The sequence below is a fragment of the Lytechinus variegatus genome, chromosome 3 (genome assembly GCF_018143015.1).
Source record: "Lytechinus variegatus isolate NC3 chromosome 3, Lvar_3.0, whole genome shotgun sequence".
In the NCBI taxonomy this organism is placed as follows: Eukaryota; Metazoa; Echinodermata; class Echinoidea; order Temnopleuroida; family Toxopneustidae; genus Lytechinus; species Lytechinus variegatus.
The window spans coordinates 1,808,881-1,825,707 of NC_054742.1; the positions used below are offsets into that span (position 1 = coordinate 1,808,881).

The 16,827-nt window shown below is 35.6% G+C and overlaps 1 protein-coding gene across 1 annotated transcript; it reads right to left on the reverse strand.

Annotated features, from left to right (window-relative positions):
* Positions 1-66: 66 nt before the first annotated feature.
* Positions 67-14,216, reverse strand: LOC121409954 (haloacid dehalogenase-like hydrolase domain-containing 5). The gene is made up of 4 exons (XM_041601748.1): positions 13,685-14,216; positions 7,477-7,683; positions 3,591-3,703; positions 67-234 (listed from the first exon to the last, which is right to left on the reverse strand). Exons 1-4 carry the CDS (start codon positions 13,799-13,801, stop codon positions 99-101), a joined length of 573 nt encoding a protein of 190 aa, XP_041457682.1. The 5' UTR covers positions 13,802-14,216; the 3' UTR covers positions 67-98.
* Positions 14,217-16,827: the final 2,611 nt, after the last annotated feature.

The window sequence follows — 16,827 nt, forward strand, 5'->3', positions numbered from 1 at the left end:
AGCATTGTCATGAAAATGAACATTGGTGGGCTTGACTTTGATCTAAATGAAACTTTTGACCTTTTCAATTCCACAAAACAAAGCAAATTTTCTAAAAATTATTTGATGAATTTATTCACTTGGATTAATATACTTACACTTGATGATGGTCTCCTGCGTTTATGACTCACACAGTCTAAGTGAGGAAACAGATCCCGTACCTCTTCAATAGTGATGACTTTATTAAAACCCAACCTGAGAAACGGGTGTTAAGGAAATTTTTCAACCATTTTACTAGGCCTACATACAATGTATGTTCCAAAAAATGTGAAAATATATATCTCAATTAAATACTTAGATCTGGTGGGTGTTTCATAAAGCTGTTCGTAAGATGACTTTACGCATGACTGGTGATCCCTCCTTGTGCTTAATGATATCCCTGTATTAAATTGATATATGACCTAAGAACATGTTCCAGTCGTACGTAAAGTTGTGCGTAACTTTACGAACAGCTTTATGAAACACCCACCTGGACTAAAAGAGTATATGTAAGAAACAAGTTTTAAGAAAGTTTTTGTTTCAATACTCATTATGGATATAAATTTCATTTAACCCTCATGGGGGTAATTACATGTAGGTTGGTATTGATTTCTGAATGTTTGAAAACAATTTACTCAAAACCAACTTCCCTTTGATTGCAAGCTCATTTGGCAAGAAAATTGGTCTGTCAAGCCACTGGGAGAAACATGAATGTCTGTTAAAAACACTCAACATCCATTATCCCAAGGGACTGGTGACTGTGGACAAGAGTTCAAGGTTGATACCTGGCAAGAAATATTGTCATGTGTAATGACACATGATCTGTGCATAGTCTCCTCAACCCTATCCTCTTCTATAAAACCATGGTTTCCTGTTCTAAACACAAACTGAGCAATAAACCACTATTACAGGTACATGACTACATGTATAGTACATTGAATCGTAGTATAAATGGAGTCAAGAAGGGATATTTTTATGTACTATACTATAGTACACTTTATATAGCAGTTTTATCATGTATACATACAAGTATGACTATTTTCTTGTCTGCATCCAGCTTTGAACACAAAGGTGCAGAGATCACAAGCATCCAGATCCATGAATGATGAAACCCTGATCAGAAAACCTTGAAAATGAAAGTTTTCTTTTTTTTTCCCCTAAGCTGTCAGAGCTTCCAATGCTTCTATCATGGACCCTACCATGCTTCTATCATGCACATGACAGTGATCTAGTGAGCATGAATGCCTTTGAGGTGTTTGCCTCTTCATGACATAAAAAGGTAAACCAGCTAGAACCATCATGCTATCAACTGTTATGATTGCATCATCTCCCAGCCACAGAGCATGCATGAAGTGTGTAATGTGAGCAACGAAATTAAACTAGTCTCAACTGTAAAATAAAATACTCTGGCTACACCCCTTTGTCCATGAATTGGAGGATGCAGACTACATATAGGCAAAATATTTCTTGAAAAAAAATTAAAGTGTGAGGACTAGAATACTACACACTATTTGGGTGCTGCTATAGTTGGTGCTATAGGTCCACTCGATCACATTTTGGAATTAATGGATCATGGATGTGATTCTCAATTAGTGTCAAAACTGCAGTCAAAGGTCTCTTGCCTCCTGTGCACAGCTAGGCTCCGTACTCGGTGCGCATGATGCAAATGTTACCACTACCAATTATAACTGGTAGTATTTCCTCACCAAGATCATGAAAAAAATTGGAAGTATTTCAAAGCCTCTTACAAAGAGCTGCAATTGATCCAATCAAGCACAACTATGGAAAGCCAGCAACGTCAACGTCTAAAACGCATCATGTTTGTTCAAAATAATTACCGGTACTAGATATTATAATGTCCATTCATACATTCATATCTTTCTTAAAAATTCAGTGTGTTTTTTTTTATTTACAAAGGACATTGTGCAAATTTCCTTTAGGAAAATTTATGAAAATGATGGATTTCCATATGGGTGAACTCTTTGTAAAACAGGGCCCTGAAATGGTAAACGCAATTATTATTGTTGGGTCCACACTACTGGTATTCTGAAGGAGTGACAAACAATATCTAGGTCAGGTATTGAACATGAATGTCATAGCTCAAATGGCAAACTTGTGAGTTACTGTTAATAATCATTTCCAACAACAGAGCATGAAGGAGACATGTGTGCAACCATGGACCTAGAGTAGTAGGTCCATGCTGCAACAAAATAAAATTAAGACAATATATGAGTATTATACATAGAGGCCGTTCTCATTACGCTTTCTAAAACTAGGTTACTGGAGGCCGATTCAGGAAACCAGTTTGGAAGATCGCTTTGCTAGCGTTCCCACTTGATCACACGAAAGTGGTTTTCAAAATCACTTCATGTAAAGCGCTCTTGTTGCTATGGAAATGCTCTCAGTGGGGTGACACGTTTCGCCCGAAATTCGAAACCGCAGCATGGTCATTCTACACCTGTCGTGTGGAGTAGCGCGCTCAAAATGTGTGAAGATCGCTTCCTGAAGAACGGTTGTGTCCTCACCTATGCTAAAACCAGTTTAGAAGATCGCTACCATGACCGCTTCGACCATTCTCAGTACACGTTAAACTAGTTTCCACTAAACTAGTTTTAGGAGCATAGTGAGAACAGCCTCATATGCTCATGTACATCCTACCCAGGCAGAACTTGAGTTGCACACACTGCAGACAATACATACTTTATTTGCTCAGATTTCAAAGCCAATCCAATGCTCATCCAGGCAGAAATTCAATCTACATGTAACTTGAAAAACAACTATTTACGATCAGCAAAACCATCTTCAAGCATCACTGCTCTTACTGTATGAAAAGGCACACAATTATACAACCCCACCTACATTAAAATAAAAATATGAAGAGTGACTGTAACAAAAACATAAATAAATTTTTACTTGTCAAAATATTCATTTTCACCATTGCCTATTCTTGGTACATGTATTCATAAGTTTAAGGCATTTACAAATTTGTATTCTCTAGTTAAAGTAAAGTATTATTTTATAGAGGAAGAAATTACATTAAAATGGTACCAGTAACTAAAAAAAGGAAAATACATGTACAGTACATGTGCTTTGTATACAGTGTACCTGCAAAATACTTTGAAATAAGTTAAAGAACTTTATTACCAAACTTGGTACATGAAGGTTGTAATAGAATGAAAAAGATAGTAGTACATTGTACAAACATGTACTGTACATGTTGGTAAAACATACAATGCTCGGGAGCATGGTGTCATTGCCAAAGACATAATGGCCCAAATTCACAAAGGTGGTTTTAAAAACCCTCGGTTGAACCCATGGTTTATGCAGATTTCTTGTATAAATCTACATGGATCTGCGTATCAATTCATACTTGTGTTTTTAATCAGATGTGGAAATAATTTTGAATTGAAAAAAAAGGATTATTATGTCTATAGTCCACACATATGTATTTGATAATATTCATAATGCACACATTTATTCTGACAAGCTGGAAATAAACAAATTAATCACAAAACTTTCTGACTTTTGTCTTTTGGTGAAACAGTAATAATTTTTGAAGTTGAAAAGGATACATGTTAGCTATTTCCACAACAGGCCCTTGACCAGACACCAAGACATGCTTATCATGAAACTGAGGCAGTATCCTGAGAGGACTGTGGGACATAACAACTTGATCTGGGGTGATCTGTTCAAAAAGTGAAAAACAAAAAAGAATATTATATGACCATGACATCACCAATATCAACATCTGGTATTATGACACTTAATGACAGAAAAGTTTTCAATTCTGATGTTTAGCCAAGAAATAATTCATATTGATGACTTATATGCTTTCAAACAAATTTCTTAGAAATAAATTCATTTTTTATACCATTTTGTAAATGTTGTATCAATTTTGGAGAATTTACATTGATACAGTTAAACATTATTTTTAATCCCCATTGTTTTGATGTAAAGCTAATACTTGCAAATACATGTACTTGAAAACTATGCATAATTTTGTATTAAATCACTTTCAATGAAAATAAAATCAACAGGTAATAAATAATAATATCTGGGGAGTGTGGAACAGTAGAATATTATTATTGCATTTGGATTAATACAAAATGTACATGTAATAAAAGTTCTGGTGATTGATTTTTTGTTGTACTGCTAAGCAAGCATAATGCTCACAGACAAGCAACAAGTTTTCAAATATTCAAATAAATTTTTTGTTGGGGTGGACTTGTCATTTAAGTTCCTCAACAAGGGATCTGGAAGTGATGATTAATGCTATAACAAAAAGCATTAGTGCACCAAGTGGGAATTGAACCCCAGTAACAGCAATGTGCGATACCACAGCTCGACCAGCTGAGCTACATGTATCGTGTACCAAATTACAACTCCAGGGAGTATTGGATATCAACTGGGACATTGAATTTAATTCACTCCACATCATGAAGTGCATTGTAGTAAGAATAAGTGAATATTAAAGTCCTCATTTGATTCTGTTTATTTCATTTCTTTGGACTGTTATCAATTCAGATAACTTCATTTAAAACAAGTCATTCTTAAAGGTGAATTGAGCCACCATGAAACCTAACTACTGTTAATCTCTGTTGATGATTGTTTTGTTTACCATTTAGGCCTACACATACATGTTGGCACTTGGCAAGTCCTACCCACTTTGCATTGCTAAAACCAGAAACTCGGGTCACTGAGTTGCACATGGAGCTGCACGTGCACTCAGTTCACGGGCTCTTTGACAATGACATGGGATTAATTTGAGTGGTTATACAGACATTCACTCCCACTGTCAAAATCAAAGCAGTAAAATCTTTCAGAATATAACAGGTAAATTTGTGCATACATGTAGCTTACAAACACTAACAATGCCTTGAGATAAGAATGTTTGTATTTGATATACATGTAATGCAATTATGAATATGATTGGCTCCTGGTTGGTGAAAATTTGCAAGTATACAGAGTAATCATTGCGCTAGAGTTTAAATATCATACTGTCCATACTACCAAGAGCTCCCTGCTCCCCCCCCAAAAAAAAAGCCATTGAAATTCATTATGGGCAAGTCCAAGAATTCGCGCACGTTACATATGGGACATTTCAGAGGCTTTAATGACCTGAAAAATAGTGTTAATTGACTTTGATTAGATTGAATACCTTCATGATGGTAGACATCTAGAAGAATAATCATGCAAAAAATGGTGACATTATATATGACCTTGACCTTTTAGAGAGAAAAGATGGGCCATTACGTATGGGACGCAGAAAAGAGACAATTTTTGAGACATTTTTTTAAAGTTGAGAATTCTCTGAAAGTGTTTCATTTGACAACTTGTAACTTAGTGTGATAGAAGTCACAATACTCTAGTATATCCAAGGCTTTTTATGTCATAAGCCAAATCCCTCTAATAACAGACTCTAATCAAACAAATTAATGACATGTTACGTATGGGACATTTTGTCCCCATAGAGAACGTACATCATAATTCAAAAAATTGAATTGATTAAAAATATGGAAATAAAAAAAGAGTCTCTGTCTATTAAAATGTTCTATTGAGACATATTTGATACGACTGAAAAGGAAATTACCCATTTCAACATTTTTTCTTGTTTTCCATGGTTTCAAGAATTTCTTATGTATTTCTACTGTTTTTTTTATTTTTTCATATTTTTCCATTTTCACAATTTTTTGCTTCAATTGTTTTCATTAATCAGTATTCATAACAAATCAGTCTTTAAAAACTAAAGAAAAGGTAAACAATCACTTTTTAGAGCACTTTGAAATTTGTTTTGTACTCAAATCTCCCATTGACATTATGTGTAAATGTACCATACGGAACAATTTTTTAATTAACTTTTGATTAAAAAGTAAACTCTATTTTTGAAACTTTTTGGGGTATAACATTTTCCTATTTCATAAATTAGAACTTCCCAGAGATGCAACAATACAAGTATTGTATTATGAGAAATAACTTAAAAAACATCCTCAAAATGTTACGTATAGGACATTCCATCCTTGGACAAGACCTAATTTGCATAATTCATTAGATGAGACCACTTTTTTCCCCCTAAACTAATAGGATGTTAGGGGGTCCATGTCCCACCTATGACTAAATCTCACAAGTTTTGTTTTAATTTTCTATGAATTTTTATAATTGTCCCATACGTAACGCCCATTCTGTATGCAAAATAGGTGCCCCAAATTAGCATAAATATGCATATTATCAAAATTTTCTTAATGAAATTTTAAAATTCAACATTTGGGCTTTAAGATAACTTCTTGAATTAAAGATGAAATTTTGCCTTCCAGGGTAACCTTTTCTTGGACTTGCCCTATGATATTGATATCTTTGTTACATGTAAATAAAGATCTATCCAAAGTGAGGGGCGAGTGTTTAAAGGTTCTATGACACCAATTCCATCTTATTCTAGATACATATCTATTTTTAGATAGTTTTACTTAAAAAATACGAATTTGCCATTGGTTCCTGTGTACGACAAACCTTGTTGAGTTATTCCATGGAAATGAACTTCAACGGCAACGCCCAATAAAATTTTCGAAAGAATTGACCGATCTACCTATCAATCATTGTGACGTCATCGAGGCAGGCTTTCCCAGCTGTGCAGCCAGACCCCTAGTTATCGTACACGTTCCTCGTTTTTGCTGTTTTGACTGAGCTCATTCTTAACGGATATTTCAGATTTTTATGAGGTTTTGATCATGGCTGCAGCATCGTCATCAGCTGCGTCTGATTCTTCAGACTTTGAAGATTCAGGTCCTGAATATTATTCCAGCAATTCAATTTATTTACTTTGAATCCACACGTGCAACCACAATAGGCACTTCACGTTCAAACGTCAGCAACACTCAGCAGATTCCTTCCCTGACGTCATAATTGATATACAAAACCAAATCAGGCTGAATTTTTGTGGGCGTGGCAAATTTGGCTCAATTTTCAATATAAAACTGCCTTTGAACCTGATGTGGGATGTTTTTCGGGTAAAATTTTGATGGAATCGTTATTAGTAACCACTAAGCTAACAAATAAATCAGCATCTTTGCTGTATTTCATAGGACCTTTAAGTAAGGAGTCTTAAAAGCGAGGGAATAAGAACGTGACCAACTGATATCAAGAATACATAATCAACCAAAGTAATAAATCTGTGCTATCGCTATACAAGTAGTGTGGTCATTTCATATCATTCTACATGTGCAATTAAAATATCAATTTGTTTCTCCAAGGGGAGGTCATGCAGAGTTTGGCAATAGGCCTACTCTACCATAGTAAGGAATAAGAAGAAAAACCATAAGGACACATGATATAACAATAATAACCAAAAATAATGAATTCAACATGTACTTCCAAACACTATATATTTCTCCAAACTTTTTTAATGTGAGCTGCTGAAGGTCAAGGCATTTCTTCATCACAGTAAACAAAAAATACACAACTTACTGGTACTTCCAAGATATCTGTAAGTTCACTGGCTTTTTGTTCTCTGAGTGAATTTCCAGCATTAGTGATGAACACAGTGGGTACTCTCATCTTTCCTTTGTCATTCGTTAGGAGACGAAACGCTTTCTGAGCTTCAGGTAGTACTGTCTTTCCCCTCTTCAGGACACCATCAATATCAAACAGAAGGCCAAAGCTTGGGAGGTTTTGCTGAAAATATGGATAAAAAATAAAAAGAAATGGTAAAGTTGGTACTTGTGTCCAGGGGCAGATCCAGGATTTTCCAGAATGGGGGGGGGGCACATTTTTCCAAGGAAAAATTTGACAAGCAAAAAATGGGAAGAAAGGTTTTTAAGCAAAAATTAAGCCTATTTTGTCCCGAAAAAATTTGACAAGCAAAAAAAAAGGTCTTTACTTTCAAAAGGGGTGGGGGCACACTTCTGTTTTAACAGCTTTTTTTACATTACAAATTTCAATTTTGCGTCTCGAAAGGGGGAGGGGGGCATGGGCCGGCTTTGCCCCCAAAATAGTAAATGAAACTTCTATCATCTTCACACTGGCCACAAACAACACTACAGTCCGAGGACTGTACCAGAACTGTGGCAGTGTTGCCTTGAGTGTGAAATCTCAGACCCGCAATAAAATTACGCCGGGATAACTCGCCTTGCTATAACTCCACAACAAACTATTGCTAGGCAAGCCATAGTAATAGCAGCTGGACAGCCCCGTGACTGTCGCTGTGTTTTTTCAGTGTGAAGGCACACCGCTACAACACTGTGATAAACCACCTGTGATATGTTTACAATAATGTGGGGGTGTCATGGTCTTGTGGTTATGACTCTCGTCTTCCAATCTGTAGGACATGGGTTCGATTCCCCCCCTCAAATATTTCTGGTTTATCAGAGTTGGGTCACTCACTGGGTCATAAGCCTACGGGTTACGGTGGTCATAAAATCACCTACTGCAGTGTAAATGGATACATGAAATTTATCTAGGGACTGTGCCAGGATAACCTTTCTATTGTGAAAAGTTTGAATGCATTTATTCATTTTATTGGGTTAATAGCGGTGTCACCGTCCAGCGACAGCACCGGGATAACTTTGAAAACCAGTAGACAGTATAATAGAAGTTCAAAACTACATGTATAACAACATGTTGGCTATTTAAAGGACAAGTCCACCCAAAAAAAACGGTTGATTTGAATGAAAAGAGAAAAATCAAACAAGCACAACATTGAAAATTTCATCAAAATCGGATGTAAAATAAGATTGTATTTCAAAGTTTTGCTTAATTTCACACAAAAGTTTATGTACATCGCGGTCGGTATGCAAATGAGGGAACTGATGACATCACTCACTATTTCCTTTGTATTTTATTATATGAAATATTCTATTTTTTCTCCCCATTGTATTGTGAAACAAAGTTTTATTTCTCCCTAAACATGTGGAATTATTTTGCTTAATATTTCATGGATCAGTCAAGTTGGTCCTTATTGTCAAATCTTTAAAAATTGAAATAAAAAAAATAAAAAACAAAAGAAATAGTGAGTGACTGAGGGACATCGATTCTCTCGATTGCATGTGACTAAGTTGTGCATGTAACTATTTTGTGAAAAATAAGCGAAACTTATAACTTTCTTATTTTACATCTGATTTTGATGAAATTTTCAGCATTATACTTGTCGATTTTTCTGTATTCAATTTAACTTTTTTTTTCTGAGGTGGACTTGACCTTTCAAGGAAACCAAAACCCAAGAAAGAAGCAATCTTATTGGAAAGAGTAAAATGAGAGGAATAATTTCTAAAAAGTTTCATAAAAATTGGTTATTAAATAAGCAAGTTATGGACGTTTAAAAAGTCTTATCTTGTTGGGGATCCTGAAATTGGGAAACATGCTTCAAAATGGCTGATTTTGTGGACAACTCTCCATTTGTCTTTAGTACACAAATTATCAGATTTTCCTCATTATCTTTCAAATTGCATCTTGCCTCCTTCTGAGCACAACATATGTCATGGGAAAATATAATTCACACCACATATGTCAAGGTCAGGAGAAGATAATGTGCAATTAATGTAAAATAAAGGGGTAAATCTGATAAATTGCGTACAAAACAAATGTAGAGTTGTCCACAAAATCAGCCATTTTGAAGCACGTTTACCAATTTGAGGATCCCCATAGAAAGTAACGAGAAGACTCTTTCAACGTCCATAACTTGCTTTATGTCATAATCGAGTTTGATGATTTTTTTTTTTAATTCCTCTTTACTCTTTCAAATAAGATTGCTTCTCTTCTTGGGTTTTGGTTTTCTTTAATAGACACAAGTTTTTAACTTCCTCAGAATCAGAACTTCCAGATAGTAAAATCGTAATTTCATAAAGTACCATACTTTCCATCTCTTTATTTAACTTTGTGTTTCCTCAATTTTCAGAGACTGGATGTGATTTTCTCAGCTAATAACCAAGTGAGACCAGTGAGATGCAAACAACACACTTTACTTTGTGGGCAAAATTACTTAAAAATCAGTTCACCATGTACAGTACATGTAAATGTACATGTAGATGTATTTTTGAATAGTGGCAGAAACCATCTCTAAAATATTGGGAATGATTGAGATACATGTACCAGCAGTACCAAAACTACCAAAAGTAATGATAAATTGACTTGTTTCTGTCAAGAGTTAACAATACAGTAGGTTTATGAAAACATGTTACTATATTCTTGGTAAGTAGACATCTTTGTCAACCTGACTGATTTCTCAAACTTTCACATTTTTTATCTGCTGTTCTGATTTTTTTTTCACTTAGAAACTTTTCATTTGGCGTTATTAAAGGTTGGTCCTAGACTTAATGTAGATAATCATATTTCTGATTGATGCACGCCTAACAAAACTTATTGACACATATAATAGCGAGAGACTACAGTTCATGTACCTCCAATAGTTAAAATGCGGTAGACTCTACAGATTATTTTTATGAAGAGTTCCAACATGCATTAAAACTGACTGGGTCTGAATTCTTGAGTTTAGGCCATAAGTTTGGAAATTAATGGTGGAATAATCAAGCTGGGAACAATGGATACTTGGATAAGACAGATACACATCCTATAGGTTGGAAAGGTTGCATATAATGTTGGATATATGGTGGATAATCATAATAATAAATGTCAGTTATGATGAATTTAATGATAATGTCAGGAATTTTTTACTCAGGCTCAGACATTTCATTCCTGATTTGCATGCATGGACTCATAACCTTGTTCATAGAATGAGTGGCATGGACTCTAAGTTCTCATGTAAGTAAAATTAACATCAACATTGAGAGTAATCAATAATAACATAATAACTACTAATAATTGACATATACATCCCAAAGCAACTGTAGCAGCTCATGTTAGCTGTGGTCTGTTTGTTAAATAATATTGTATTGTATTGTATTGTAGTTTACATAGACTTGTAAATAAGGCTCATTTTGGTTTTAATTCTGTTAGCGCAACCACCCTAGCCATTTGACCTTTTAATATTCTCCTTCAGCTCCTTTGTTTACAAACAATAAATTTCTCCCACGCTCTGTACGTGACCTTTTTAGGTCCAAGTGACTTGGTTGTTTCTCGCTACGCACGTGCCTTTTTCTGGATGCGTGCATCTGACATTTCCTTGACTGGCGGTGGTTGCGGTAGCGATGTACGTTCCTGGTGTGTTAAATCAACTTTTGGAGGTAATTTTATGCTTGAAATCCGTAGTTATCGATTTGTTTCTTTAAGAAATTGTATTAGAGAGATTTTTTAATTATTGTCCTTAGTCTTATTCTAGATTTCTGGCTAGTAATCACAGTCTTTTTATATGGATAGATTTTTGATAAATAGCAAACACATTTTAGTCCTTCTCGGACATTTTTCCTTCCTGTATTGCTTAGCTGTGATTGGTCAGATTTTTTTAGCTTTCTGATTGGTGCATTTTACACCAATATGATTGGACTAAAGTCTTGTTTGGTGGGAAATTTGGCAGATTGTTAAAAATGATCGCCAGAAGTTCGAGAATTAGAGTTTGGTCAACAAGGGCTCTGCTCTTAGTCTTAGCTCTGTTCATTAATTTTTCTTTGTCTTGGTAGCTTCGCTCAATGCACTGAGCTCGCTTTGCCATTTGAGAACAATATCATCAAACTTCAGTTCATGGATTCATTTTGCCAACCGTTTTGGATCCATTTACTTTGAAATAGATCTAGTTTCTTATTGTGCGATGGACTTGAATTTCGACTTCTCTTAGTAATTGTTTCTCATCATCGAACAATGTCTTATTCGTCATCATAGAGCTTTAGAGTTCCACGACATCGGACATTATCTTATTCTTATTTGTCAACTTCATCATCCAATTTTTGTCAATCACGACATCTAACTTTGTCATTATCTTGTTCGTCAACCTTATCGTCGAACTTTATTCGATCAACGACATCTAGGTCGAACATTGTCATTATCTTCTTCGTCAACCTCATCGAATTTTAGTCTAGTCGATTACGACATCTAACACTGTCATCTTTTTCGTCAACCTCATCATCGAACTTTAGTCAAAGTCGAACATTGTCATCATCTTATTCGTCGACCTCGATCGTTGAATCCTCGAGTTCTTCCTCATCTGTCTTCACACCGGACTTTCGTCTTTCTCAATTCGCTCTCCACGACCATTTCGCCTTAGTTTCGGACATTTAACTTTTGGATCAAACAATCAGACTTTTTTTAATACCTGGAATATTTAATATTTTCTACATTGATTTCCTGGAAAATTATTTGTTTTCCTCGGCACAACTTATGTAAGTAATTCTAAATAGCGGCGGTCTTTCGCTTTAGAAATAGACCACCTTATTATTGTTCTTGTATTTCTTGATTGGTAACTAGCAGCAGTCTTTCGCTATAGAAATAGACCATCTTAACCTATTGATTTCTTGATTGTAAAAATACAATTTACAAGCCTAGATCTAGATCTCATCTTGATCTAGATTGGATCTAGAATCTACTGCGATCACAATTTGATGTGTTGAGTCTCCTTGAAATTATTAATAAAATAACGACACCCTGACAAGAGAACTTTATACCTTGTAGTTCACTTTTGATTTATTTCGTTTTGGCTATTATTTTTGTATCCTTATTTTTTTTATCATAGACATCCCATACAATTTATTTTTAGTAACATGCCCTGACCCCCTCTGGTGTAGCTTGTTAAACAACCATTTCGAATTATATCATCCAATATTCATTAGTAAATTCATTTGTTAAATCATAGATTCATTGATTATAGATCTTAATTATGTACATGTATGATGGTGGGCCCCAAGTCTGCGCACCTAACAATTTGAGTTAAGATTTAACATGAATTTCTTCTTATTTCACAAATTTTTTTGGTTAATAGTGTTCCTTATATTATCAAGAGTAAAGTGTACCAAATTTTTCATTAAAAAATTAAAGAAAATAGAAGATTTTCTTGAAAAAACCTTCGGGCAGTCATTTTCAGATTAAAAAAAAATTGTACCCCATGTCTGCGCACTCATTCACTTTGCACACGATTCGGGGATTTGATGACAAAGGCTGCATTTTTAAGCCTTCACATGAAATGCCCTGAATTCATTATTTTTCCACCATTTTGAGTCGGATTTTTTTATGAATTACCTATTTATGTATTGCATGTGTAAAGTTCGTAATCCTTGCGTATATTCTTAGAATCGCACAGATACGTGGGTGCACAGACTTGGGAGACCGCACAGACATGGGGCCCTGGCCTGGGGAGTGGGGGAACTGACCATCATGACCATCTGACCATATGTCAATATCTTATATTTTTATCAACTATTGTTTGTGTTTTGTATCTTTGTACATTGTACGCAAGGCTGCTATGTGCAATGTTTTTTATACCGAAATAAATAAAAATAAATAAACAAAAACACTATCAATCATTAAAAATAATCAATAAATTGGCATTATCGTGATATTGGAAACCACCGTTCACTTCATACAGCAGTGCTTTATTCAGTCACACGCACGGTTCCCCATTTCCACCTCCATTCACTTCGTACACAAGTGCGCGTACACAAATCTACGAGTGGTTCCCAAAAACATGATATGGCCAATAAATTACAATAACATTGTCTTTGACTAAATTTTAATTATAATTTTCACATAGAATTTTAAATTTTAGTCTAGAGCTCGTAGTAAAAATTCTACTCACTTCTTGAAAATGCTGATGTGATACACATAATCTTCTCCTGTGGTTGTGAGAGCAATACACGTTGCTCGTTGGTACTCTAAATAATGTTCTTGAGGCAAACCGCCCCAAAGAAACCATGATGAAGCAAGATGTAGCTTTATGGAAGTGTCAATGGCAATGCGGCATGCGCATGCAGCGGATGGCCGATTGATTGTCCCTGTTCTCTCCTCGAGCCTAGCCTGTCTCGGTCTCAGCAGCCCCTCTCTGCATGCACAACAAGCAATGCAGTCTATAACGGCGAACTGCTGCTCCGCCGCAAACAACCAACCATAAACTTGCCTGGCAATATTTTCCCCCAAAACAACATTACTCTCCAAGTACTTCTTCCTGAGAAAATCAGACGTTCTATTGATAGGTTGATGAAGAAAGTAAGTGGGATTTTTACGGTGATTTCGACGCAAACAGAAGTTAAGTTTCAGTAACCGGCGAATTCGCCTTCAACGACGTAACACAACCGGGTGATTTCTTATACTGTAGTCTTCTACACAGAACAGTATTGGAAGATCGCTTGCGCTCTTATACATGATAGTAAAGGTGCTATTGTTCACAAACTAGCAAAACGAGGGAAAATTTAGACTAATCACGATTCGCCGGGTGGATGTGACGTGATCGACAGCTCGTATTAACATATTTTTTGTGGGTGTGACCAATCCTAATCCAAAGACATGGTCACATGGGTAGACGAGCCCCCATCTATTTACATATTTACGCGACGATGTCCGCATCCAACGTGAACTTTGTCTAAAAAAGAGACGAGGTAAAAATCATGGTATGATCCAGGCGCGGATCCAGGGAGGGGGGGGGGGGGCACGTGCCCTCCTTTTGAGAAGCATAATTAAAATTTGTAAGGTAAAAATGCCATTAAAACATAGGTGTGTGCTCCCTCTCTTTTGAAATTGAAAACCTTTCTGGGGGGGGGGGGCTCGTCAAAATTTTCGTCCGAACAAATTTGCCCCCCCCCTTCCTTTCGAAAATCCTGGATCCATCCCTGATATGATCCCCCGTATGATCCCACTAGTGGCCTGTATATAACTGGGGGAGCATTATGCATGTATATGCTTGATAATCTTATATAGATTGCTTTACAACTCATTTATCTTATCCCACTTATCTTACCGCAACATTGTTTGGGGGTATAGTAGTAAGTCGAGAATAGAAACGACATTCCGTCTTTAAAAAAATTCACATTACATTGCACACACTAATCTAATATTTTACAACTTAAAGACAGGAATTGAGGATATTAACACATACCAAATAGCCATATTTATGGTTAAATTTTCTACAAATACCATTCAAATTCCATTTCGCATTTTTAAAAACCTATTAACAAAGACATACATACGTATCCAACGCGTCATTCAACAGATATCCATTCAACCAACCCCAGATTATTACTAATTCATAAGAAAATTTGCCACCATGGTCCAGATATTTGGAATGCTTTGCAACATAACATTAAACAGTCCGCGTCTCTTATTTCCTTTAAAGCTTCATTGAAGAAGTTTCTTATTTCTAAGTATTCTTAAATGTATGACCTGCACTCACCCACTAGCACCCACTCACACTTTTTTTTAAACTTTATCTTATCTCTCCCCACTAAATATCTTAACTTTATACTTTCTATTTCGTGACATTATTTTTATCGAATTATATTTATAACCCATATCCGGTTCCCATGTAGCCCTCCCTCATGGCTGCTATTGTTTCAAGCAGTTACCTGCTTATTATAGCTGGCCCCTGGATTTTTTTTTTACCCACTACATGCTTCATTTATGTAGTTTTCGGTCTTAAACAATTATTTATATTTTCGATTGTCACACAGAAATGTACTCATTGATGTGATGATGTCATTGTAATTGTATCATTTTTTTCATTTGTTATTGATTTATGAATAAAATGGATAAACTCCTGCAAAAAGGTTTGCATGAGTCGGGTCCAGGGGTGGCCTGGGGGGTCCGCCCCATCCCCCCTCCCCATTGGCGGAGCAAAAAGAGAAGTAAAAAGGGGGAAAGAAAGAAAAAAAGAGGGAAAAGGGACGAGAGATTAAAAAGAGGAGGAAGACGAGTAAATAAAAAAAAGATGAGGGGAAGACATGGAAAATAAACAAAATCTTTCATGTCACTATATAAATTGTTCGCTCTCATTGCCTGTAAGGTGATTCACATCTCGCTCAATATGGAGCTTCAAATATCAAGTTTCGAAGTCCAAATGGTGGGCACGGTGGTCGAGTAGTTCTGACTCTCGCCTTTCACACAGAGTGGGCTCAAATCCTAGCCATGGCGTCTTTTCCTTCAGCAAGAAATTTATCCACAATGTACCGCACTCGACGCAGGTGGTATGAATGGGTACCCGGCAGGATTATTTCCTTGACAGCACTGAGCGCCGGTGATGGTAGCTCAAGCTATAAGCCGGGGTATAATAGCAGCGCTTTGTATCCTCAGGCAAAAAGCGCTCTATAAATCCAGCTATTATTATTATTATTATATACAAAGCATATTTCAGCTCAGATATCGAACTTTCAGTATTTAGTTGACTTTCACAAAGTGCTTCAAGTGTCAGTTTATTTTCTGAATATTAAAATTTTCTGCTCGCGCTGTGAGCTTGCAAAGTTTGATTTGTCAGGTACCTATTATTTTCGTGTATTCCATAAAGTTTTTAAAAATATGCCTATTCAGGTCTGATTGTCAAAACTTATCACCTAGCGCTTATGTAATCTCAATATTAATTCTATAACAAACTACTTAAAATCCCTATTTCATGACAGATTATCAAAAAATTAGGCTTGAGATTTGCGCTCGCATTGTTTGTTAGAAATATATTAAATCATGCATCATATTTATAATTACAAAAGTGCTCGAAATAACCAGTTTTCAGGCCATGATATTAACAGATTTTGCGATCTCATTAGGCTTATTAGATTAACAGATAAGATATTAATTTAATGATTAAATTTCAGAATGGAATATCGACAAGTTTCATCTCGCGGTTAGGAAGAGGAAAAAAAAAGATAGCCATCATTATCATGATGACATAATGTCCTTTGAATGTCCCGGTCGTATGTCAAAACTCAAAGTAATAACAACGAAAAATATCAGCTTTTT